This window comes from Fundulus heteroclitus, chromosome 21, assembly GCF_011125445.2.
Source record: "Fundulus heteroclitus isolate FHET01 chromosome 21, MU-UCD_Fhet_4.1, whole genome shotgun sequence".
Lineage (NCBI taxonomy): Eukaryota > Metazoa > Chordata > Actinopteri > Cyprinodontiformes > Fundulidae > Fundulus > Fundulus heteroclitus.
In genome coordinates this window covers 39,309,793-39,336,707 of record NC_046381.1, presented here as the reverse complement: position 1 = coordinate 39,336,707, position 26,915 = coordinate 39,309,793, and the positions used below count along the sequence as shown (strand labels likewise).

At 40.0% G+C, this 26,915-nt stretch overlaps 1 protein-coding gene across 1 annotated transcript; it reads left to right on the top strand.

The window, feature by feature from the left end:
- The first annotated feature begins 3,519 nt into the window (after positions 1-3,519).
- On the top strand, positions 3,520-6,108 carry LOC118556907 (zinc finger BED domain-containing protein 1-like). The gene is made up of 3 exons (XM_036125505.1): positions 3,520-4,943; positions 5,066-5,204; positions 5,337-6,108. Exons 1-3 carry the CDS (start codon positions 4,639-4,641, stop codon positions 5,748-5,750), a joined length of 858 nt encoding a protein of 285 aa, XP_035981398.1. The 5' UTR covers positions 3,520-4,638; the 3' UTR covers positions 5,751-6,108.
- The last annotated feature ends 20,807 nt before the right edge of the window (positions 6,109-26,915 follow it).

Genomic DNA, 26,915 nt, shown 5'->3' with positions numbered 1-26,915 from the left:
GTGTGCTATGAGTTTTGTGGCACTACAATGATTCATAGTGTTCTTATTGATAATTTTATACTTATTTTAATGATATAAGTGTAGGTATTACTTATCTAAATTACAAAACCTGATTAAAATGAAAGCCCTTTATCCTAAGCTATTTGATTTATAGAGCAAACTGCTATTTTTAATGGATCTGTTTTTTTATCCTACACCTAGCAAAATTGACTTTATTGATTATTTCTGGCTCCTTTTTTGTGTATTATTTTCCCAAATCTAAAAAATATGGTATGAAAGAAGTGAGATCAGATACACATAAAATTAGTTTGACGATAATCCACCTCTCCTTGGTGAAGCTGTTGAATATTTCTCTGTGATTATTTTTCTGGTGTTGCAACTTGCAGACGGTCCCTAAGCATCTGCGGAGCCGCGAGCTCTGCATAGAGTCCAATGTAATTCTCCCAGCGCGGTGGGAGACTCAGTGAAACTCCCTTCAATTCGAATAACGGACACAAGGCGTTCTTTGTGTTTACTGGCATTTAATCAGACACAGGTGTCATCAACGATGCCGTAAGAACTGTACAAAAACATAGAATAATCAATTTTCATACAATAAGGCATTCTCATGGAGAATAAACAAAGAGTAATTGTAACAATATAAACTTTCCTGAATTAGTAGGTTGACACCCTTGTGTAACATTTAGAGACATGTGACTAATTAACTTAACAGATATCACAAATATAAACATATTCCTTTATAGAAACACAAAATAAACTTTGTTTACCTCATTGGCCGCATTAAGTTGAAGGGGTTAATAAAAATGCATCTTACAGCACCATCTTCTTCAGGAATGTGCAAACCCAACAATCTTCCTTGCAAGAGTCACGGACAGGGAAAAATCCAGCGTGCTGCCCTCTACCGAATCTAGCGTGTATTTAAACCATCGATCCGACCAGAAACAACACACTGAACATTGGTTCCACCCTGGAATGTTAACAGATATTCCAAATGTGCATTTTTACCCTCAATTGTTGATTTTATTAAATCAACATTGTTTTTTAACATATTCATTGCAAATTAAAACTATGAAATTAACTTAAACAACATAACTGCTCTTGATGGCAGTTACACTCACTGTGAGGAAACTACGGTTGTAGCTCACTGTCTGCCTTGCTGTGGTTGCAGAGAGGTGTGGGTTTGTAGAAGAAACCATCCGCCGACAAGTTATTGTTCCGGAAAAGCCGAATCTGTGAATATCTTTCTAAGCATAAAGAAGTGAACCAGCATTGAAACGCTTTATGTTCAAAGCTCTTAATACTGTTCTCTACTGACTGCAGTTACTGACTGCAGTAAAGTTGGCAATATATTCACAGATACGGCTTTTCCGGAACAATAACTCGTCGGCGGATGGTTTCTTCTACAAACCCACACCTCTCTGTAACCACAGCAAGGCAGACAGTCAGCTACAACCGTAGTTTCCTCAAAACGAGTCTCCCACCGCGCTGGGAGAATTACATTGGACCCAATGCAGAGCTTGCGGCTCCGCAGATACTTAGGGACCGTCTGCAAATTGCTACACCAGAAAAACAATCATAGAGAAATATTCAAAAGCGTCACCAAGGAGAGGTAGATTATTATCAAATTCATTTCATATGTATCTGATCTCATGTGTATCATACCACATTTATTGGATTTGAAAATAATACATTTTTTGAGGAATTTCCCAAAGCCTAGATGGCAAATGGCACCTATTTTATTATTAGAATAAGTATTGTTATAATTTGGAGTTTTGTTATTGATTTGTTTTGTACTTCTTTCGATTTTACCTTGGGTTTAGGTTCTGACTTAGTTTTGATTTATAGAATAGTTTGAGTTTTGTTGTGGTTTGCTTTTGTTCTTCATTTTATATTATCAGTCAGGGTTCTGCAAGCTTTTAGTTCAGTTCTGTTCACCTGCCAGCTCACCTCCCTGTTTTCACCCAATCAGTTTGTCACCTCCCCTGTCAGCAGTCACCAACCTATCAGTTCGGTTCTCTGTCAGTCACTTCCCTGCCTCTGATTAGTTCCACCTGTTTTCCTGTAATCAGTTTCTACTCAATTCACCTGCTCACTCCCCTATTTATACCTGCCTCTGTCTCCCGCACTCTGCCAGATCATTGTTTTCCATGCCTATTGGTGAGTCTTGTCCAGCATTCCCTGTACCCTGTTAGCTTGTAGACCTGACCCATTTAGCCTCTGGAGTTCTGAGCCAGCCTGATACCTGATCCTGATTTTCCTGCCCTGTTGTGATAGCTTACCTGTTTACCGACCTAAGCCAGGACCTGTTTCTGATTTTTCTGCCTGTTTTTGGACTGCCTCTCTGTGTACCCGTTTTTGGATTCCCATTTTGACCATTGAGACTGTCTGTTCCTGCACTAACCAGTTCTGTTTATTAAAACCTGGTTATTCCACGTACCTCGCTTCTTTTTGGCTGAATACTGGGTCCATCTGTCCCTGATTCTTGACAAGTATAAAATGGGCAATAACTACACTCATCTAGTTTATACTACAACTCTTAATTTAGGGAAATGTGCTTAACTTTATTTTTTGACTGATTTTCATTGTTATTACAAGCATATAATAGCCAATAGGTACAGTATAGATCATTGTAGTGACACCAACCTTGTAGAATACATAGATCACTTCATCTGGATCATACTACAACTCTTACTTTGGGAAAATGTGCTTAACTCTATTATTTGAGATTTTTTCTTTGTTATTATAAGCGTATAATTATCAGTGAGTATACAGTCTGTTCTGTCTCTCTTTGAGGTCGGTCGTCTTTTTCTCTCCTCTGCAGCTTTTCATCCGCCCCCCCCCCCCCCCCCCTTCTTTGCTATGTCTTGTCTTTCTCGGTACTTTCTTCATATCAACCGAACTCTGAAAAACATGGATCTGGTAAGCTGGTCTCTCAATACTATTGATACTTTTTTTTCGACAGGTAGGCAACAAAAGGGGGACCCGTCCGGTCCTGATTTGACTTATTTTGTGAGATACACCCTAAATTCCTGGAAGGAAAACGGTGTGTCTTTCGACTTTGTCATTCCTGGACGTTTGAAACTTTTACATTTGGATTATGGATACTTGGATCTCTACTTATTGTTTTTTGTGGATTTTTGAAGTATCAGCAAATACAGCGGATGTCGGAGCCATTTGGCCTTGATCAGTCTGCCGGCTGCATGATGCGCTCACTAAGGCGGTAAACGGACAGACCTGGAAGGTGAAGGAGCAGAGCCGAGGGCTGGCTGTGCTGGAACGCAGACTGGCTTTGATGGTTGAACTCAAAGGGAGATGGGATAAAATCTGGAAGTGAAGCGCGGAAAAGTCCATCAATTCGGATAATTGGATTTACTGTGTGGAGCCAGCAAAAGACTAAAAGCTGACATGAAAGTCAGTGCAGCTTGCCCACATAACAAATAACATATTTGGATTTCGCCCTCCTATCTCTACTCCTGGATTGTTATGGGGGAGAGTGCTCAGAAAAGCCCCCCGGCTACCCCCCTCCCCCGCTGACACCTGTGGATGCTTTTGCTGACCTGTGGGCCGGCTGATAACATCAAGGACAATGGCCTCTGGGGAGTGTTCACGGAGATATAAACACTTCACCCAAACAGTCACACATATCTGATACTCATAAATAGGGCTGGGTAAAAAAATCGATTTAATCGATGTTGGATCGATTCCAGTAAAATTTTACAAAATCGATGTGTAGGTAATGAGATCGATTAGTTTTATAGTGATGTGAGTGATGTTGACGTTCAAGAGCGGGCGTGGGCAAATGCAAAATGGCCGACGCAAGTAACGCACCGCTCAGCAAGCCCTCCCAACTGAAGTCTGACGTCTGGAACCATTTTGGATTTAAAATAAAGAGGATGTGCTGGATAAAACTAAAGTGGTTTGCAAGATCTGTCAAGCGGAGGTCAGTTATTGTAGAAACACTACAAATCTCCGAAATCACCTGACAAGGTATCATGCTAAGCTAACATCCGACAACAAACCTTCCGGAGCTAAACAAATGAAATTGAGGGACTCGCTTGCATTACCAGCAAATTCTCCGCGGGCCATTAAGATAACAGAGGCCATCGCAACTTTTGTGTGCAAAGATTTACGCCCCTACTCGGTAGTGGAAAATGAAGGCTTCAAGCGGCTCCTTCGTGTGCTCTAACCACACTACGTTATGGTGCAACGCAAACATCTGACAGAAACTGTTATCCCCATGATGTACACGCGAGTGAAAGACGACATCCAAATGAAAATGCAATTAGCAGAGAGAGTCGGCATAACTTGTGAAACATGGACATCGCTGTCAACTTAATCCTACATGACGGTGACTTCCCACTACATCGATTACGGACAATGCTGCAAATATGATTCGTGCAGTGGAAATAACGCAACTGATGCATGTCGGCTGCTTCGCGCACACGCTGAACTTAGCCTCACAAGCAGGTCTAAAAATCCCTGCTGTCACGTCTGCTTGCTCGTGTGAGGCGTATAGCAGCATTCTTTCACCGAAGTACAACGGCAAGCTACATACTGAAAGAAAAACAGAAGCTGCTTCAACTACCAGCGCACAAACTAACACTTGACGTGGTGACAAGATGGAACAGTGCACTGGACATGCTGGAGCACTTTTTGGAGCAACAGCCAGCCATCTCTGCTACTCTCCTTTCTCAAGACGTGCGCAGGAATGAAAAGGATTTGTGCACCCTAACAGAGGAAGATGTAACAACTGCTGAGGATTTGGTCTGGGTGTTAAAACCGATGAAAGAAGCTACGTTGGTGATGTCGGAGGACAAGCAGCCAACTCTTTCCGTCATCGCCCCACTGCTCGCCCTGCTTCAGGATGCCTTCACCCCCAGCCTAGAAGACAGCGCTGTAGTCAGGGACTTAAAAGCTGCTGTAAAGAATAACTTGGGGACAAGGTATGTATTTTTTTTTTTTTTTTACTTTATGTGCCTTTTTTTAGTTTTTCAGTTGTAGGAGTCAGTGACCATATTCCATCATGTACTTATCCTCACTCAAACTGTTACACCTTTTTTCCAAGATATGATGGACAAAAGGACACCTTGTATGCAGCATCCGTGCTGGATCCTCGCTTTAAGGCCCTTCCATTCCTGTCTGCTTCAGATCAAAATGACACCTTCTCCAGGCTGCAGGCTGAGGCTGCCACTGCTGCACGTGATGTAAGTATTTAGAAATGTTTTGATTTAATAAGAGTGTTTTCACTGATGATTAAAAGATTGGATTAGAAAGAACATTACTTAATTTTAGAGTTAAATTATGCTCAATCTTTTTTTTTCTGTCCAATTCAACAGCAAGATGGTGGCAATGATACTGATAAAGAAGCTGAGGATACTTTGCCCAAGAAGCCAAAGAAATCCAGCACCTTGGAGTCTCTCCTTGGAACAGTCTATTCAACAACAGTAAAAGATCAGGGACTGAAAACTCCAGCAATAAGGGCTGAAGATGAAGTTAGAAGATACAAAGCTGAAAATCCTGCTGGGCTGAATGAAAATCCTTTGATCTGGTGGAAGTTAAACAAAAGGGAATATCCACTGTTGGCTCGCCTTGCAAGGCATTATCTTTGTGTCCCAGGGACCAGTATTGCATCAGAGAGGGTATTTTCAACAGCTGGTGACATTGTCACTGCAAAAAGGAGCTGCCTAAGCACAGATCATGTGAATGAACTTATTTTTCTCCACAAGAATCTCACAATTAATGAGAAGTGAAAAGAAAGACCATAATTTGACTTAGCAGTTCAACTTATTTTGTATTTATTTGCCAGTATTTTTTGGCCCTTAAAATAGAAAATCCCTTGATGCAAATTGCAGTGTTTAGTTAAAAAGTAAATACTTTTATTTTTACAAATTTGCACTTTTGAGACAGTTTTGTTTACAAGTCTGCACTTTGCACTTTGTTTAATGTGAAGTGAAAAAATAAAATACATGTGTATTTCGCAACACAGTTGAGCCACTTTTATTATTGTAAGAGCAGATCGAATCGAATCGAACTTAATCGAAATTAATTGATTCATAGATGTATGAATCGAAATCGAATCGATTCAGGACTTTGGTCAAAATACCCAGCCCTACTCATAAAACTGATTAACTTACGTAAAACCTGGTTATTCCACGTACCTCGCTTCTTTTTGGCTGAATACTGGGTCCATCTGTCCCTGATTCTTGACAAGTATAAAATGGGCAATAACTACACTCATCTAGTTTATACTACAACTCTTAATTTAGGGAAATGTGCCAGTATTTTTTGGCCCTTAAAATAGAAAATCCCTTGATGCAAATTGCAGTGTTTAGTTAAAAAGTAAATACTTTTATTTTTACAAATTTGCACTTTTGAGACAGTTTTGTTTACAAGTCTGCACTTTGCACTTTGTTTAATGTGAAGTGAAAAAATAAAATACATGTGTATTTCGCAACACAGTTGAGCCACTTTTATTATTGTAAGAGCAGATCGAATCGAATCGAACTTAATCGAAATTAATTGATTCATAGATGTATGAATCGAAAACGAATCGATTCAGGACTTTGGTCAAAATACCCAGCCCTACTCATAAAACTGATTAACTTACGTACACGCGACGGGTCTCAATGTTTACCTTCTGCTTAGATGTTGTCTTGTGTTATTTGTGCTTTTTTGTGCTATGAGGGTTTTTTTTTGTTGGTTGTTTGACTCTTTATTAGTGAGAGCATAAATAGTCAAACTTCTGCCTTTTTTTCTCCCTCCTTTTTCCCCTATGTCAGGGGTATTCAAGAAAACTGTGAGGAGGTCCAGTTCAAAGAAATTTTCTCAAGCAGAGGTCCGCAATATCGTCTGTTTGCAGTATGACAATATCGGAATACATGGTGTTAAAAAAATAATAATACAGGTTAAAATAATTTCAAAGAAGTTTATTAGCACTGAAACACAGGATAACATTGTGTGGCTGCAGTTTAAATTAGAAATAACTAAATTATGTATTCAAAAATAAAGTGCTTAAGAAAAAATAGCAGCTTCAGTTTCCTTTTGATTGAACAATCTCAATATTTCTGCTCAACAAAACAACTCTCAAAACACCTGAACTATTTCTCTTACAGATTTCTCTTACATCTGTCTTCCCCCAATTTCCCTTGCTCAGTGTGAGAATTGAGCTTTGACTTGCCCTGCCAACATTTTAAATCTGGGCTTGAAGGAGGTCAGGGCCATTCTCATGCACATGTGCAGATGCTCATTGGTGAGCTTGGAACGATATTTTGTTTTTATTATGTTCATTGTAGAGAACGCTGCCTCACAGCTGTATGTAGAGCCGAACATGGTCAAGATAAACAGGGCCACTTTTTTCAGATCTGGGAAAGCTGTCTCAGGAACCATCAGGAGCCAGAATGTGGTAGATTCTGTTCTTGCAAACTGCTCTTTCAGGGCCACATCTGCCTGGAGGTCAATCATTTGCATCTGGAGAGCCCCAGTGTTTGCCCACTTGAAGTGATGTGTGACATCATTTGTGAATGCTCTGACATCAGTGATGAGAAATGGATTCTGTATGAAGAGGGTGAGCTCCTCTCCAATGCTGAAGCTATCAAAGCGTTTGCTGAAGTTTTCAATCAACTTGTCAACAAAGTCAACAAAAGAGGAGACATCTCTATGGCCCTGCACCTGTTCTTTCACTTTTGGGAAGTGTGTGTAGTCTCCTTGCAGATCTTCTTTATACACCTGAAGTTTTCGTTGAAATGAGCGGACAGCTGTCATCAGATCACAAATGGAATTGTTCTTTCCCTGCAGCTGCAAATTAAGCCCATTCAGGTGTGACATGATATCAGCCAAAAAAGCTACGATACCCATGTTTTTCTCGTCATTTAGAAAGACAGAAAAGTTGGCTGCTTTCTGACTTTCCAGTTGTTCCAAGAAAGCTGTTACTTCATGTCTAATTGACCAAAATCGCTCTAGCACCCTGCCTTTGCTGAGCCATCTAACATTGTTGTGTAGCAAAAGATCATCAGAGTTTGCATCAACCTCTTTGAGAAATTCCCTGAGCATGCGATGCTGACAAGAAGAAGATGCCCTGAGAAAGTTTATGATTTTCATCATTGTCTTCATCACCTCAGCATACTCATCTGACAGGGTGGAGCAAAGGACAGCCTGATGAATAATGCAGTGGTAAGAGATCAGGTCAGCGTTGTCTTCTTTCAACCTTGCCACAGCTCCCTTTTCTCTCCCTATCATGGCAGGGGCTCCATCAGTGGTTATTGATATCACTTGTTTTGGCTCTATTCCTCGCTGTGCTAGCATTTCCTTAATGGCCAGGTAGATGTCTTCTCCTTTGGTAGTGGTCTGCAGGGGAGTCACACCTAAGAGGTCTTCACAGAACTGATTTTTCTCCATGTTTAAGAATCTTATGTAAACCAATAGCTGAGCATTGTCAGACACATCAGTAGATTCATCCACAGCCAGGCCAACACACGGTGCCTTACAAATAGCTTCTTCCAGCTGGGACAGTGAATCTTGAGCTAGTATCTCACTTCTCCTTGTGGCTGTGCAGGCTGACAGGGGTATTTTCTCTATTTTGTCACAGAGCTCATCTTTTTCTTTACCATCAAGTAACGCCTCTGCTATTTCAGTCATGCACTCTTTGACAATACTTGCATCTGTAAAGGGCTTTTTGTGTTTCCCTAAAACCCAAGCAACACGGAGGGAACATTCATTAGCACGCTGTTGTGCGCTGAAAGCACGGCTTAATACCCTGGTGGACTGATCATTTTGGGCAGTGAGACTTCGAATTTTCTGCGTCCGGAGTTCGGACTTAGGGGGGTATGATTGGTCAAATGCTTTGTGCTTAGTCTCATAGTGACGCTTGACATTGGCACTTTTAATAAGTGCCACGGTTTCGGAGCATATGAGGCACACTGGTTTCGTGCTCGCGGGTGGAAGAATGAACATGTACGCATCAGTCCATTCCGTGTTGAACGCTCGATTTTCGGCATCTACTTTTCTCTTTTTAGAAAGCGCCATAGTGTTTGCACCTCTTCTGACTGTAATCCACGCCCTGTCTTCCTGTATCACCCTGCGTTTCTCGCTTCAATCGCTTTTCGCTCACCGGCTTTCACCTCCTCTTCCTTATATCACACTGCGTGGATGTCTGTGCCTCTGCTTCGGTTTGCTCATACAACTCGCTCTGAGTTCAAGCTGACGATTTGATTCGCTAGTTGAACCACGTGGTTAGTATGACTCGCACGCGATTGGTTTGTAGCTTCCAATCCTTGCTCAGTGCAGTGCTGGTAAAAGCACTTGTGTCAGATAGGGAAAAAAATAAATGCTCCGGTTTAAAATTAATTCTCCCGTCAAAATTAACAAATATTTTAACAATATATTCCGGGTCCGGATGGGATGGCATATGGGTCCGTATCCGGACCGAGGTCCGTTGGTTGCGGATGGCGGCCCTATGTGTTGCAGTCTTCCTTCAACAGATAAGGCCAGCGCCTTTTGGACAGAATTTGTCCTTGGCAGCAAGGCCTCAGTAAACCGTCTCCCTCCCTGAAATGTTTGTGATGTTTATGTTACGGTGATGGTACTGAAACAGCAATTTCCCCCTGGGATTATTAAAGTATGTCTGATTCTGATTCTGATGTAGATCATTGTAGTGCCACCAAACTTGTAGAATACATAGTTCACTTCATCTAGTTCATACTACAACTCTTACTTTGGGAAAACTCTATTTTTTGAGATTTTTTCTTTGTTATTACAAGCGTATAATTATCAACAACTACACTTTTATGAACTGTAGCCCCTCCAAAATCACTATATACATCAGGGGTGTCTAACATACGGTCCGCCAAACAATTTAGTCCGGCCCGGTGGCTAAATGCATTATCATTAATGCATCATTAATTTCTTTGAAATCATTGTTGAAAAAAAAAAAACAACTATATATATATATAAATATATATATATATATATATATATATATATATCTATATATATATATATAGATATAGAGAGAGAGATATATGTGTGTGTATATATATATTCTATATATATATGTGTCTATATATATATATATATATAGGATCTCTGGGGGGTGGGTCTCTAGAGAGGAGAGAGATCTCTCTCTCTAGATCTAGATAGATAATATCTTATCTATAGATATATATATAATATATATATATATATCTACTATCTCTGATATATGATATATCTATATTTCTTCCTGTGTGTGTGTGTGTGTGTATCTCTATATATATCTATAAATATGATATATATATATATCTTATAATGTGTGTGTTATATATAGTCATATATTGTAATTTTATATATATATATATGTAGATATTCAATTTCATTCAATTAAATTTATTTATATAGCGCCAATCATGAAACATGTCATCTCAAGGCACTTTACAAAGTCAAGTTCAATCATATTATACAGATTGGGTCAGATTATACAGATTGATCCACAAATGTCCTATATAAGGAAACAGTTTGTTGCATCTAAGTCCCGACAAGCAGCAGTCACTTCCTGGGGAACCGTAGAGCCACAGGAAGAGTCATCTGCATTATACTGGCCTTGCTGCAATCCCTCATACTGAGCAAGCATGAAGCGACAGTGGGAAGAAAAACCACCCATTAACGGAAGGAAAAACCTCCGGCAGAACCGGGCTCAGTATGAACGGTCATCTGCCTCGACCGACTGGGGTTACAGAAGACAGAGCAGAGACACAACAAGAGAAACAAAAAAGCACAGAAGCACACATTGATCTAGTAATCTGTTCTACATTAGATGGTAGTAGTGGGTGAGCCGTCTTCTCTGGATTATGTCACAGTTAACAGAACGCCAGACCAGGTGTACCTACTATGAAGAGAAAAGAGAGAGAACAGAAAGTTAAAGCAGAAATGACAACACATAATGCATAATTGAAGAACAGTAGAACTCAATAGAGTGAGAAAATTAGATCCTGATATACTCCAGTAACCTATGCCTATAGCAGTAAAACTATAAAGGTAGCTGAGAGTAACATGAGTCACTAGTTATAATTTTTGTCAAAAAGAAAAGTTTTAAGCCTAGTCTTAAAAGTAGACGGGGTGTCTGCCTCACGGACCAAAACTGGGAGTTGGTTCCACAGGAGAAGAGCCTGATAGCTAAAGGATCTGCCTCCCATTCTACTTTTAGAGACTCTAGGAACCACCAGCAGACCTGCAGTCTGAGAGCGAAGTGCTCTGTTAGGAACATACGGGGTAATCAGAGCTCTGATATATGATGGAGTTTGATTATTAAGATATATTAAGATATATAGATATATCTATATTTATATATACACAGCAAATTTGAAAGTGTTAATTCAACTCCTAGGGAATTGAATTTAACACTTTCAAAGTGTCTATATTGGTCCACTCTAGATTGAGTTAAATTAACACCTTTGAAAGTGTTGAACAGTTAACACTGTGATGGAGTTAAAACAACACTCTCAATAGTTGATATTTAACACACATCAGTGTTGAATTTACCTAACACCAGTGTGTAGTGTCAAAAGCTAACACTAATGTTGTGTTGATTTAACACTAAATAAGGTTCAAAATATATTAACTCAATGGAAAGTGTTAAAAATAGCCCAACATAGAAATCAGATTTTATTTTTTTTAATACGACTGGTAGTCAATCCCCAAATTTATATCTAAAAAAACAAAGATGCCAATTGAATTTACAAACAAAACCACACAAGTTGCAGTTTGAATCCACTTGTATTTCAAACAAGCATACCACATAAAACAGCACAATGTCGGACTTCCGGGTGAGCAAGCAAGATGGCGACAGCATAACTAGGTGGCTCCCCGACATATTACTGAAAATCACAAGTTTGACGCAAGTGCGGGATATAAAGTAACCTAAAAGTGGGCCGAAATGCCCAAGATTAAATCAAAGAGCACTTTGCAGTCTCGACACCTAATGTTAAGAGAGGAAGAATCGAACGAAGACGACATGGCTAACGACTCGGGCCTGGATGCTTCACTAGCGGCTAACGACTCAGCTAACGAGACAGCTAACCTACAAATTATTCTCGAAGAACTAAGAGAATCACGTCGAGAGAATAGTGAGGGCTTCCGAGAGGTTAAAGAGGAAATAAAAAACGCAAACAAAAGACTGGACGAGGCAGAAACGCGCATCTCGGAGGCGGAGAACAGAGTTCAGCAGCTCGAAGAGGTAGCATTGAAGCTAAGTAAAGTGCAGGACGAGCTTGAGGCTAAGCTAGTGGAGCTCGAGGGGAGATCGAGACGGGAAAACTTGAGGCTCCACGGCATTGCGGAGGGCTCTGAGGAAAGCTCACCATCTTTATCAGCTTTCATAGAGAATCTACTCAGAGAGAAACTGGATATTCCGACATCGCTCGACTTGAATATTGAGAGAGCCCACCGATCTCTGGGACCCAGAGCTCCACCTGAAGCCCCCCCACGTTCAATAATAATCAGGTTTGCCACATCCAAAGTCAAAGACGAAATATTAAAACGAGCCTGGCAAAAGAAAGGCTTCATGCTAGGAGGGAAAAAAGTCATAGCAGACCACGACTATGCTCCAGACGTGTTAAAACGGCGACGTGAGTACCTCGAAATGAAGCGGGTCCTCAGAGAAAAGAAGATTAAATTTCAAACCCCGTTCCCGGCCAGGTTGAGAGTTTTCTACGAGAACAACACATGTGTCTACAACTCTGCGGCAGAAGCTACAAAAGACATGGCGAATCGAGGCTACCAAATCACCGTCATTCAGCCAACTACGACGTGGGTCGACAAAATCAAGAACACGATGTGGACCAAGTCAGGAAAGAATGACAAGGATCATCCACGAAACGGAGCGCGGGAGGATTATAAGAAGAAACTGGAGGGGTTTAGAAGAGGACAAGCACAACCATAGGAGCGGAGGGATCAAGCATATCCCGGTCTGTTTTGTCTTGATTAATAATGCTTCATCTCTTTTGTTGTTATTTGGAGTCGGGGACCACACCGCCTAGAAAATGGGACGCTATAAACAGGTAACGCCACCAGGGGGCCCTTCGCAACCACGGAGTTGCGCTGGTTTTCCCCCAAAATCGCTCACAAACTATAACATCACTGAGGTCATTAACAAGACCAGAAGAAAGGAAGTCTTTAAATGGATGCGTGTGAACTTAATTTACAATGCTAAAATGTTCTGTTTGTTCTCAGTTCTTTGTTTGAGTAGTCTAGGGTTGTCACCTATTTCACTTGCTTGGAATTTCCAACGTTATATAATCCAATGACCTCATTATCTCCACTGCGAATTGTAACCTACAATGTAAAAGGAGTTCTTAATCCTATAAAAAGGGCGAAAATATTAGGAAAGATGAAAAAGGAAAAAGCAGAGGTGTTATTCCTCCAGGAAACCCATCTCTCAGAGGTAGAGCACAATAAACTTAGAAGAATGGGCTTCAATCAGGTTTTTAGTTCATCACACAAAACAGGTCGTAGAAGAGGAGTGGCGACCTTAATATCTCGGAGGATCACATTTGAGGTGATCCATGAATATAAAGACAAGGAAGGCAGATATAACATAGTAGTAGGCAGACTCGAGGGACAAGAAATTACTTTTGTCAACGTATATGCTCCACCGGGTTCGGAGTGGTTATTTTACAAACATATTTTCGACACGATGATAACTAAATCACAAGGCTTAGTAATCTGCGGTGGTGATTTTAACATAAGACTAAACCCCTCTGAAGATACCTCTAAACAACCCAGAATTAACAGCAGCTTAGATAGGAAGATCAGGACGATGATCAAAGAGTTGGGGATAATTGATGTTTGGCGTGAATTCAATCCCAGAAAGAGGGACTATACATTCTACTCGGCGGCTCATCATACATATTCTAGAATTGATTACTTCTTCATGTATAACAAGGACGTAGGACGAGTAGAAAAATGTCCTATTGGGCTGATGGACCTCTCTGATCATTTCCCACTTCACATAGAAGTAAATGTTAGTAAAACCAAAACCCAGTTTTTATGGAGACTTAATTCTAGTATACTCAAGGGCAGAATTAAAGAGGAGTTAAGGCAAGAAATTCAGACATATATGCAGGACAATGATAATGGAGAAGTCTCACCTGCAATATTATGGGATGCATGTAAAGCTGTCCTGAGAGGAAAAATAATTGCAAAATCATCTCTTATAAAAAAAACTAAACAACAAAAATTAAACAATTTAAAACATGTCTTGATTGAATTAGAGGGGTTTATTGAAGCACGCGTCGGACAGAGAGGAATTCACCACGTCAGCCCAAGTGCGGCCCTCTACAAACTCATTAGTTTGCCGCACAATTATCGTCAACAGAAAGACAATCGAATGAGCGGCTCATCGGAAAGACAAGTCTGGATTCTTCATCTCTGCTTGGAACAGTTTGGAAGCGGTAATGGCGCACGCAGCGCAGCGTTATCAATTAATTGAATGGGATTCCTTCACTGCAGCTCAATCAAGTCCGCTGGAACTGAGGTATGGACAAATACACACGCATTGAGTCTCTTTGAAGAGGAATTGTTAAAGACAAACAACGGGAAATGGAGTCAGCTGGATTTAAATCGAGTTCCGTTGTAAGCAGTAATGATGAAAAAAGACGATCCAAATTAACTGTTAAAGCATTACAAAATAAAATTGAGAAGCTTCAAAAGGATCTCAAAGCAAAGGTTCATAAAATTAAAGGAGAAATAAACATTATTAAAGAACTTATGAAAAATGAAGCAAATCTTGAGAGTGTTCAGTCTCACTGTGATGATTTAAAACAATTGCTTGAAAATGCAAATCAGCTGTATGAGTCTGTTATTCCACTGTTTCCTGCTGAAGAACAAGAAAAACAAAACACCTGGTTTTTAAGCTTGAGTAAATATAATTATGAATTCATACAAGAAGTTGGAAAATGGCTATCAAGAGGAGAACAGTTCAACAACGCAGCTCAAGTGAGTGAAGAAGCTGAATTACAACAGGCTCAATTGGCCAGTGTTGAATCCTGTGTGAATAAAGAGCTTAATGCACCTTTAGTTTCTCAGCATGTAGAGTGTGATGAAAATGCTGATGTTGAGGATGATGTTAAGCCAAGCGACAGTGTTTCTAATGTAGAGAGCAGAAGGTCTAGAGGAAGTCGTTCATCAAGAATTAAGTCCTCTGTGTCTTCTATATCTTCAGCTCGTGTTAAAGCAGAAGCAGATATGGCTGCATTAAAGGCACGACACAAGCTGTTGAAACAAAATCATGCTTTGGAGGAGCAGGAGGAACAACTAAGGAAAAGGAGAGAAGAAATGGATTTGGAGATTGAAATTGCAGCCTCTATGGCTAAAGTTAAAGTGTTTCAGGGCTCTGTTTGTTCTCAAGTAACTAGTGCTGCACAGATTGGATCTGATGGCATGAATTCATATGCTGAGCATGAAAATAGAAGATCTCAAATGTTGAATGTTGATGCAGATATATTTGTACCTACAGCAGCTGGAACTGATGGTCATGATAAAGCTCCAACCTTTCAGTCCTATTCTCATTTGGGTGCACGACCTAAAGACATAAAGGTTAGAAAAAATCCAGACACATTGACTGACCAGGTGAAGACAAAACCAACACAAGTTGAAATTCCAACAGATCAAATGTTACATCAAGCTCAGCCGCAATCATCACATCATAAAAATGTATCAGTTGATGAAAATAAACAACTGTTAAGTGTATTGGAAAGGCAGAATGAAATTACAAGCTTGCTTGTAAATCAACAATCTTTATTTTTTCTGCCAAAACTAGACATACCAATATTTGATGGTGATCCACTCCAATTTAAGACATTCATGACAGCTTTTGAACACAGCATTGAAACAAAGGCGCACAGTGCCAAAGATTGTTTATACTTCCTGGAGCAGTACACTAGAGGCCAGCCTCATGACCTAGTAAGAAGCTGTGTTCATATGCCCAGTGATTCTGGATATGCTAAAGCTAAATCCCTACTTCAAGAACATTTTGGTTGTTCATTGAAAGTAATTGCTGCATATATGAATAAGGTTTTGTCATGGCCGGCTTTGCAAGCAGAAGATGTAAAAGCTTTACAAGCATTCAGCTTTCTGCTCAGAGAATGCTGTAATGTGATGGAAAACAATGGCTGTATGCATGAGTTGGATGTGCCTGCGAACATGCAAGCAATCATCAGAAAACTGCCCTTTAAACTGCGGGACAGATGGAGAAATGATGTGTGTGATTTGCAAGAGAAGTTAAAAAGAAGAGTAACTTTCAGTGACATTGTTCAGTTTGTAGAAAGGCAAGTGAAGATCGCTAGTGATCCACTTTTTGGTGATATTCAAGATTCTTTATCTAGACCAAAGAAGGATGTAGGAATCTATAAATCACAACAGCGATTAAAGATAAAAGGAAGTAGTTTTGCTACTATTGTTGGAGATATGCAGAAGAAAGCTCACTTTGAAGTAAAGAAGGGACAAGAGACAGCTGTTATAAAGAGTTGTTTATTTTGTGGAGCTGGACATTCCTTGGACACATGCCCTCTACTGGAAAAGAGGACACATGGGGAGAAGTTGACATTTCTGAAAGAAAATGGGGTGTGTTTTGGCTGTTTATGCACTGGGCACATCAGCAAGGACTGTAAAAGGCGACATCACTGTAAAGTGTGTAGTTTAAGACATCCCACCATGCTTCATGTCTTCTCCAAAGAAAAGGAAACTTTTCATAACCTCTTTTCAACTCATAACCAACTTTTCAAAGTCCATAAGAAGAAGGAAGTGGAGACAACAAGTGGAAGTGCCTCCATCTCTGCTCAATCCAGTGGTCTAACTGGGGCCGGTGAGCATGGCTGTACTCTCTCTATTTTACCAGTCAGAGTGAAGTCTACAAAGAGCCAGAAGACAATAATAACATATGCCTTTTTAGATCCTGGAAGCTCTGCCTCGTTCTGCACTGAAGAACTGATGAACAGATTATGTGTCTCTGGGAGACATACAAGCATCCTTTTACGGACAATGGGTCAAGAAAGGGTGGTTAAAAGCAACATTGTGTCAGATTTGGAAATTGCTGGGTTGAATGAAGACATCTTTTGTGAATTACCTGACTTATTCACACAGAGAAGTATGCCCGTTCATAACAGCAACATCCCCCATCAAGAAGATATTGAAAGATGGCCACATCTGAAAAATTTGAGGATAACTGAAATCAATTCAGGAGTTGATTTGCTTATTGGGACCAATGTGCCTAAAGCGCTGGAGCCATGGGATGTCATCCGAAGCCAAAGTGGAGGTCCCTATGCAGTTAGAACAATTCTTGGGTGGACAGTGAATGGACCTCTCAGAGGAGACGGTGATGTCGACACCAGAGAGCTACAATCAACGGTTACTGTTAACAGAATTTCTGTGTCAAGACTTGAGAACTTATGGCAACAACAACTGAAGGTTGATTTTCCTGAATGTTCTCGAGTTGAACAACCTGGATGGTCCAGAGAAGATAATCAGTTCATGGAGCTAGTTACAGAATCAATTAAGCTGGAAAAGGGACATTACACCATTGCTTTACCTCTGAGACACAAAGATCTGAAAATGCCCAACAATAGGAAATTGGCTGAGCAGCGTGTTTTGAATCTCAGAAGGAAGTTTACCACAAACCATCAATTTCTTTCTGATTATACTAACTTCATGAATGATATAATTTCCAAGGGTTATGCTGAAAGAGTCTCGGTTGAAAGTCTTGAACGGTGTGATGGGAGGGTTTGGTACATACCACACCATGGAGTATATCATCCTCACAAGAAAAAGATAAGAGTCGTGTTTGACTGTGGTGTAACATTTGGAGGAAAATCTTTAAACGACCAACTTTTACAAGGTCCAAACCTCACCAGTTCATTGGTTGGTGTAATCACCAGATTTAGGAAGGAACCTGTTGTTATCGCAGCAGACATTGAGGCCATGTTTCACCAGGTCCGAGTACCACCATCTGACTCTGATCTGTTGAGATTTCTCTGGTGGCCAAATGGAGAATATGATCAGCATCTGGTGGAGTACCGAATGGTTGCACATCTTTTTGGAGCTACATCATCTCCAAACTGTGCATGTTTTGCACTGAGAAGGTGTGCAGAGGACAATCAAAGGATGTTCACACCAAATGTCATAGATGCGGTGCTTCACAACTTTTATGTGGATGACTGTTTGGTCTCTGTGAGCACAGAAGAGGAAGCTGTCTCATTATATCAAGAACTCCGTGCTTTGTGCAAGAAAGGCGGATTTCAACTTCTCAAATGGATAAGTAACCGACGCAGTGTTCTTACTGTTATACCACAGCATGAAAGATCAATTGAGGTGAAGAACCTGGATATGGATAATGATGATCTACCTGTGGAGCGTGTGTTGGGAATACAGTGGTGTGTACAATCAGACCTGCTGAAATTCAAGTTCATTCTCAAAGATAGACCTCTGACAAGACGAGGAGTCTTGTCCATCATAAGTTCCATCTATGATCCTCTTGGATTTCTGGCACCAGTTGTCTTAGTCGCAAAGGGGATTCTACAAGATCTAAGCAGAAGACACGTTGGCTGGGATGATCCTTTGCCACATGATATGGTCCAGAAGTGGAAAAACTGGTTGGAAGGACTTCATCGGCTTGAACGGTTTGGAGTTAACAGATGTCTGAAACCACAGGATTTTGGACAAGCCACAAGTTTGCAGCTACATCATTTCAGTGATGCAAGCGAGAATGGATATGGAACAGTGAGCTACCTGTTGCAGTGTAATGCTGATGGACAAGTGCATTGTGCATTTGTAATGGGTAAAGCCCGGGTAGCTCCACTGAAACCCATCACCATCCCTCGCATGGAGTTGACTGCTGCAGTGGTGGCCAGCCGTATGGATAAGCTGTTGAAGAAGGAGTTAAGGATGGAACTACAAGACTCAGTATTTTGGACTGATAGTACTTCAGTTCTGAAGTACATCAAAAATGAAAGATTGAGGTTTAAGACTTTTGTGACCAATCGAGTTGGAGAAATACTCAATTTGTCAAATCCTTCACAGTGGAGGTACGTTGCTACCAGTATTAATCCAGCAGATCTGGCATCCAGAGGAACAAGTGTGGAGTCTCTTTTGAAGGCTAATACCTGGGTGTCAGGACCAAAGTTTCTTCATGGCCCTGAATGGAAATGGCCTGTAAATCCTGAGGACATACGTCATTTTGCTCTGGAGGATCCAGAAGATCCAGAGGTTAAGACATTGGTTTCTGTTAATGCAACATGCACCAATGAACAAGTGGATCCGATTATGGACTTCATTCATTCATTTTCCTCTTGGGATAAATTGAAAACAATGGTTGGGTGGCTACTCAGGTTTAAACAATTACTGTCCAAACTTGCTCAAAAGAGAGCACAACTGAAGTTGGACCTTGCAAACTTCAGGCTTGATGATGTTAAATTTCAAGAAAGATTGAAGAAAGAAATGAATGTGTACAAGAAAAATGTTGCATTGGGAGCCTTATCAGTGGAGGAGTTTGGAAAGGCTGAGAGTGCTATCATCTGCTATTGTCAAAGAAAGCGATATCCAGAGGAAATGACAAGTTTACAGAAACATGAAGGTGTGAAGAAAACAAGCCAGCTCTATAAGCTTGATCCTGTTCTTGAAGGTGGTTTACTAAGAGTTGGTGGAAGGCTAAGCAAAGCAGCTATGCCTGCTGAAGCTAAATACCCAGTCATATTGGTTAAAGACCTTCACATCTCAGAAATTTTACTGAGCCATATACATCATCAGACAGGCCATGATGGACGTAATCATATGCTTGCTGAACTGCGACAAAAGTATTGGATCCCAGGTGCCAGCGTTGCAATCAGGAAGACCCTATCAAAATGCATGATTTGTCGAAGACTCCATGCTGTACCAGGAAGTCAAAGGATGGCAGACCTTCCACAGGAACGAGTGTGTCCAGACAAACCCCCATTTACTTGTGTTGGTGTGGATTGTTTAGGTCCCTTTGAAATTAAGCGTGAAAGGAGCCTGTTGAAACGATATGGAGTCATCTTTACTTGCATGGCAATAAGAGCAGTTCACCTTGAGATGTTGTCATCACTGGATACTGATTCCTTCATCAATGGGCTCCGAAGATTTATTGCTAGACGTGGTCAAGTGCTGGAGCTGCGTTCTGACAATGGAACCAACTTTGTAGGAGCTGAACGCGAGTTAAGAAAAGAAATTGAAAGATGGAATCAAACTCTAATCAATAATACTCTCCTTCAGAAAGGAATAAAATGGTCTTTCAATCCCCCTACTGGCTCACACCATGGAGGTGTATGGGAAAGTCTTATTAAGTCTGTTCGGAAAGTGTTAAATTCTGTTTTGAGAACACAGAGTCTTGATGAAGAAAGTCTTCGGACGGTTTTCTGCGAAGTTGAGGCTATCATCAATAGTCGACCTATAACCAAAGCCTCTACTGATGCCCACGACCTGGAAGCACTAACTCCAAATCATCTTCTTCTTTTAAAGACCATGCCTTTATTGCCACCAGGAGTGTTTTCCGAGAATGATGTCTACGCTCGGCGAAGATGGAGACAGGTGCAATATATGGCGGATCTCTTCTGGAAGCGTTGGTTAAAGGAATACTTGCCTCAACTACAAGAACGGCAGAAGTGGCAAAGAACAAGACGGAACTTTTTTCCAGGGGATGTCGTCCTCATCGTGGACGACTCAGCTCCACGCAACTCTTGGTTAATGGGTAGAGTTGTGAGTGTTGTTCCAGATAAAGGAGGACTTGTGCGGACAGTTCGCATTAAGACCAAGACAAGCTTCCTGGAAAGACCCATTACCAAGTTGTGTCTGCTCCAGGAGGCGGCGATGCCATGAACATTTAACAAACTTTTCTCTCCTTTCTGTTTAACAGTGATTTTCCTTTCTCTAGTTGATTGCTTATTCTAAATGATAGATTAAGATAAATTTGATGCTGAGGAAATTTATGATTGTGTTTCGTAGTCTTATCTCTTACAGTGTTAACACAGTAATAATTATCTTTGTAATAATTAGGGGCCGGAATGTAAGAGCCATATGATTGAAATTAGTAATTATTGATGTGACGGGAGCTCATCGTCTAGTGTGGGGATGATGGGTGTGTCTGGAGGGGCGTGACTGTCACCAAGATATGAATGGGAGCCAAACGCCGCGCGCTGGTTTGTATGTATGAGGTAGTGGGTGCGTGGGTGTAGGTCGTAATTTCTGTTGACCGTGCTATAATGTCGCTTATTGTGGCAACAACGAATGGGTTTAGCCTGGTCAGTATGTGTCAGTATCTGTAAAATACAAGCATAGCTGTCAAGTGGAATAAACGGATAATTGCAACCACCAGAAGCGATTTGGAGTTTATTGAAGCACGCGTCGGACAGAGAGGAATTCACCACGTCAGCCCAAGTGCGGCCCTCTACAAACTCATTAGTTTGCCGCACAATTACCAACATTGGATTTTCTTGTAGAGCTGCACAATGTTCTGCATGGATTTCTTTTGTACGAAAAATCATACCAGGGTGATCTTCAGAAAACACAGACTGAGACTCATCTTTGCTTATTAAACAAAATCTACAGAAATATGTAGCACTGAAGGATTCAACAAAACCGAACAGTCCATGTAAACCTAGGTTGTCACCTGTTACACTGCAAAAATAGAACTCAAAATAAGAAATTATTTCTTGAAATGAGAGTATTTTTCCTTGATTTGAGCAGGTAAATAAGATTATTTGCCAATGGAATAAGATTTTTGCACTTAAAATAGGAACAATTTATCTCTATCATCTTATTTCAAGTGCAGTATATCTAATTATCTTATTTTAGGGGTAAAAATACTCATCCCATTGGCAAATAATCCTATTTACCTGCTCAAATCAAGGACAAATACACTCATTTCAAGAACATTTTACTTACTTTTAGTTCTCTTTTTGCAGTGTACTTGTACAACAGAACCAAGCAATGGTGAGTCTGCAAAAGGAACCTCAATCCCTTGAGTTTCAAGAATAATGAGGTCATCAACAAGAGGCTTTAGAATGGCATCAAATCCATAGGTCTTCAGATCTTGTGAGTGAAAAAGAGCCACAACATGTATATTCATCAACACAGAATTATATTTTGGGGAAAGGTTTCTCAAAATAAAGTAAATACAACCAAGTTTGTGAATCCCTTTTTTTGAATCTAAGGGGTTGGCTGTCTCAAACTCATCAAAATAGAGTTGAACTTGCAGAGCATATTTTTTCTGGGAAAACAAAATGTTACTTTTGACGTATGAACCATCACATATGTCTTTATAAATGCCTTCTTCTTGAAGTTTGGCTTTCAAAAAACTTTCACAAAATTCAGCATTCTTAAACATAGACTTAAGAGTTCCTAGTATGGGTGTGTAAACTAATTTATCTGTCACAGGGACCTGACTGTACAGTCCTGTTGTTTAATCTCTGCGAACATCAAACCGTACCCCAAGAACATACTCGACAGGTTCAACAATTTCCCATTTTTCCTCAAAGAACTTCTGTCGTTTGACTCTAGTGTTCAAGGTTGAAAAGTGATTTTTTAGTTGATCCAAACATGTTTCCAGTTTCTTTTCCAAGTCTGTGCATTGACTTTCTGAAGTACAACCAAGAACTGCCTCTCTTACTTCCCTATTAATGTCATTCACAAGTTCCTCCATGGACCCCACCATCGCTTGGACTGTGCTCTCTGCAACACCAGATGCTTGCAATTGTGCAACAACAGAGGCACACATGTTTAATGTGTGATTACTGTCAGCAGTGGGCTGAGGAGTTACTGGAGGGTCTATACTGACTGCATGAGAAGTTGAGGGCTCAGCAACGTCATTCTGAGTGTCCACATTGTCAGAAATATTAGTTAAAGCACCATCTCTATGGAAATGAACAAGATGCTTTTTAAAACCTGAATAAGTGCAAAACGATAAACAACATCCCAACTGTCCACATTTTAAACGTAAAGTCTTTCCGGGGTATAGACCATGGTGGAATCTTAAATGCTGACAAAGCAATGCAGACCTTTTGTGGTGTGTGTTGCAGAGATAACAAAGAAACATGTTTGCATCCTAGGATATTTATCACCAAACCCACCAGTGTCCTGCTGCACAGACAAGAGATCTCCAATGTGCTCATTAGAAGTCAGTTTTCTGCACTCTGCCAGAATCCTAGGTTTGAAGAAAGTAGGCCATTTTGCCAAAAATCTGCCCGACACCTCTTCTCCAAATCCATGGTGAAATCTTGGTCAATCTACAGAAAAACATGCATTTTTACAGTATTTCTTATTAAAAGCGTAGACTTTGACTGACAATTGACCTAAGAGGTTGTTTGTCTTACCAATCCAGTGACATCAAGGAATCGTGGAAAGACATCAAAGACCGTTGAAGAACACTTTTGATCTTGAACCAGTGTTTGCCGATGCTGAAACGTGGCCTTCATCTTCTCTTTGACTGCCGATTCATCAGTTGAATGTTTCAAAAAGGATATCGCCTCGTGACATTCCTCACCAAACAGCTGCTTATTAGTGCAAGGAAGCCCTCTCTTTCTCTTTGGACTATCCTGATAGGTTGTGCTGGTGGAGGATCTGCGGGACTGAGCTGCAGAGTTGCGCTGAACAGTTTTTATTCTCCAGGCCAAGTAGCCAGATCCACTCTGTTGGTCATAGAAGTGTTCCTATCAAAGTTAAAATATGAAATTGTTGAGTTAATTCAGAACATATTACCAATGCATAAATTAACATACAAGTGTTTCATGTAAAAACTTACATATCCGTTGTCTGAGTATGGATCTCTGAGGCTGGGAAATAGAGAGATGATGCCTAAAGCATATGTTGTTCGCACAGAGACTGGTGGGATTGTTCTGAAAGATAAACATCACTATAACAAATCTATCAGGAGTTTAAAGTAGACAAATTTCATGTGTAACTTGCTTCAGTGAGTTTTAAACTTTTGATATTTCCATCATAGGACCTATTAAAGAAACTGCTTTTGTGATATGCAATGTCTTCAAATGAATATGAACTTTTAAAACATTTCAAAGTATAAAGTCTTACCCATGAATTTCAACCATATTGGCCACAAGAAGGTTTACCAAACGTCTTCTTGTGCTATCCGTCAAAGATGTTAGTTTATCATATTCATCCAAAATAACCTGTCCACCTGGTTTAGCCTGGAGAACATCTCTCACCATCTACAATATTTGGCATCACATCAGAAAATGCATTAATCTTCATCATCCAATTCAACAAACAACCTACAGTTTAACTGCACCATATTGTTATATCATTTGTTACATAAGCTGCACACCTTTTTAGCTGCTTCCCGCTCAACATGGGTTCTCGTCCCCCCATTTGTGTGAACAATCACTGTTGCAGCAGATGAATCAGAGGATGCTAGCAAGGAGTCTGCAGAAACTGACTCCAATGATGTAGATGATAGATCAGGTTCAAGCACAACTGGAAACAGTTGAAAAAATATACAAAACGGGAAAAAATTAGTTCTGAATACTTATTTATGATTTACTCCATCCCCAACAAGGCTGAGCCTCACCTGTTGACTTCTCAGTTGTCACAATAACAGTAAGGTTCCCTGCTTGCAAAAGATCCTCAAACACATCTGCATCAACTTCTGTCCCAGATGTGTCTGTCAAGTGTAGCTCAGTCCCAAGTGGAAGATCTAGCTTCTGCATGACTGATAAAAATATTTAAAATAAAAGGAAAAATTACAATCAAGCTGCTAAGAGACTTTTTTCATAATTTTAAAAATCAACTTCTAAAAGTTGAAGTTGATTTTTAAAATTATGGGGAAAAATGTTTGTTCACATGGCATTACAAACACAACACCATAATATAAGACATGTAAATGTCACATGAATTCAACAGCTATTATAGCAAGTAGTTTACACATACATTCTGTACTACATGAAAACTGATGCCAACCTTTCTGAAGAAATGTGTTGAAGTCATCAAAGCCATCTTCAGTCTCAGCAACTTTGACATACTTCTGCGTTTCTCCAAATCTCACCTTCACCAACATGATGTGTTAATGAAGAAAAACGTCAGAGAGAACTTTAAGGGAGAGTAAAGGGCCCGTCTGGGAGGAAACATCTCGGTCAAATTAGCTAACATGCTAACTGTCATTAGCTCGAATCACACCACGTTGCGCCCCTTCTGCAAGCCGCATGACGCCCACACCCCACACACACACACACACACACACGAACACGTAAGTGCGCGCGCGCACACACACACTCACTTTGTTATATGCGTGGATAGCTGCAACACTGAACAAAGCTATAAAAAAAACACTGGCATTTATTACCAATGGTAGCAGCTGATATTGGGCGCAACTCAGTTGCTAGCCACTGACTTTAGCTCCACTGACGAGCTAAAGTTAAAATAAACTTTTTCTAATCCTAAAAGTTTATAAAAAGTAAACTACTTCAGCTCATTAAAAGCTCCGAGTTTAGAGCAGGACTTGGTGTGGCGGCCGCCGGCTGTGTCATTTATCGGAGCTATGTCCAGCAACATGCCACCTAGCTCTCACTGATTTTTTCTTTTTTTTGCACCAGTCTATCACTATCAGAAGCTCAAGCCCTCGGCCCAGCGTCAGGAAAACGACTCTACAGCTAAATTATATGTTACCTGATATGGCCTTCATATTGTTCTGACAATTTTAATGTTGGGTTAAAGCTCGGCACCTCGTGCTACACCTGTTTTGGCTAGCTGTACCACTAACAAAAAATGCAGTTGTACATACACACTGTGATATTCAAAAACATACACGTACATTAAGAAACACTATGTATATTAACCGACCCAATTGCGAAAAAGAAAAACATCCATAAAAAATATGCAAAAACTTACCTTGTCACAATGCAATCGCCACTCGACTCCTTCTAACTACTCTCCCGCTCTTCAAGCAAAAACGTCACAGATACGCCGGAATTCTGGGAGCAGCTCTTCTTCTTCTTCTTCTTCTTCTTCTTGATTTTATTGGCGGTTGGCAAACAACTTTCCGGTGTGCATTACCGCCACCAACTGGTGAGGAGTGTGGGTCAAAATGGCCATACTCCCAAAGATACTTATATTTATGTATCTATATCTATAATATTAAATTTACAAATACTAAATCCTCCTAATTGTTCCTGTTATTATTAAATATTTAAATAAGTATTGATAACATTTATTTTTTTACTTTTTCTGCAGAATATCTATTATATCAAATTTAATTTTCTCCTTATTAAGCTCTCTAACCAAAATCCTTCTTTCCTCTTCATATTTCTTACAATACATCACTACATGTTCTACTGTTTCATCTTGTTCACAATATTCACATTTGCCCGACATATGCTTCCCTATTTTGAATAGTGTTTTATTTAATCCTGTATGTCCAAATCTAAGTCTCGAAATAACTGTTTCCTCTCTTCTGATTCCTTCTGCTATCCTCATTTCTCCGACTTTCCGTTGAATCCTATACAGCCATCTTCCTCTCCTTTCTTCTTCCCATTGTTTTTGCCACCTTTCCTTCATTCTTTGTTTAATGATACTTTTAATTTCTGTCTTACTTAAATTAATCATCATATCAATAGTTCTATTTTTTTATGCTTCCTTAGCAATCTTATCTGCGATTTCATTTCCATTAATCCCTATATGTGCTGGTACCCAAATAAATATAACACTAATACCCATCATTTGAATTTGATATAGAATTTGCTGTATTTCAATTAATATATCTAATCTGCTATCTGAAAAATGATTTTGTATACTAAGTAAAGCTGAACTTGAATCTGAACATATTATTGATCTTAGTGGTCTTACTTCCTCTATCCATTGTAATGCTAATAATATTGCTAATAATTCTCCTGTATATACTGATAATTCATTATTTATTCTCCTCTTTACTTTGA

What these genes read in the sequence shown, in the direction of transcription:
- LOC118556907 (XM_036125505.1), top strand. Translation starts at nt 4,639, where the DNA reads ATGCTGGAGCACTTTTTGGAGCAACAGCCAGCCATCTCTGCTACTCTC. An exon ending in AAGAATAACTTGGGGACAAG is followed by an intron (nt 4,944 to 5,065) that starts GTATGTATTTTT and finishes CTTTTTTCCAAG; the next exon opens with ATATGATGGACAAAAGGACA. An exon ending in CTGCCACTGCTGCACGTGAT is followed by an intron (nt 5,205 to 5,336) that starts GTAAGTATTTAG and finishes CCAATTCAACAG; the next exon opens with CAAGATGGTGGCAATGATAC.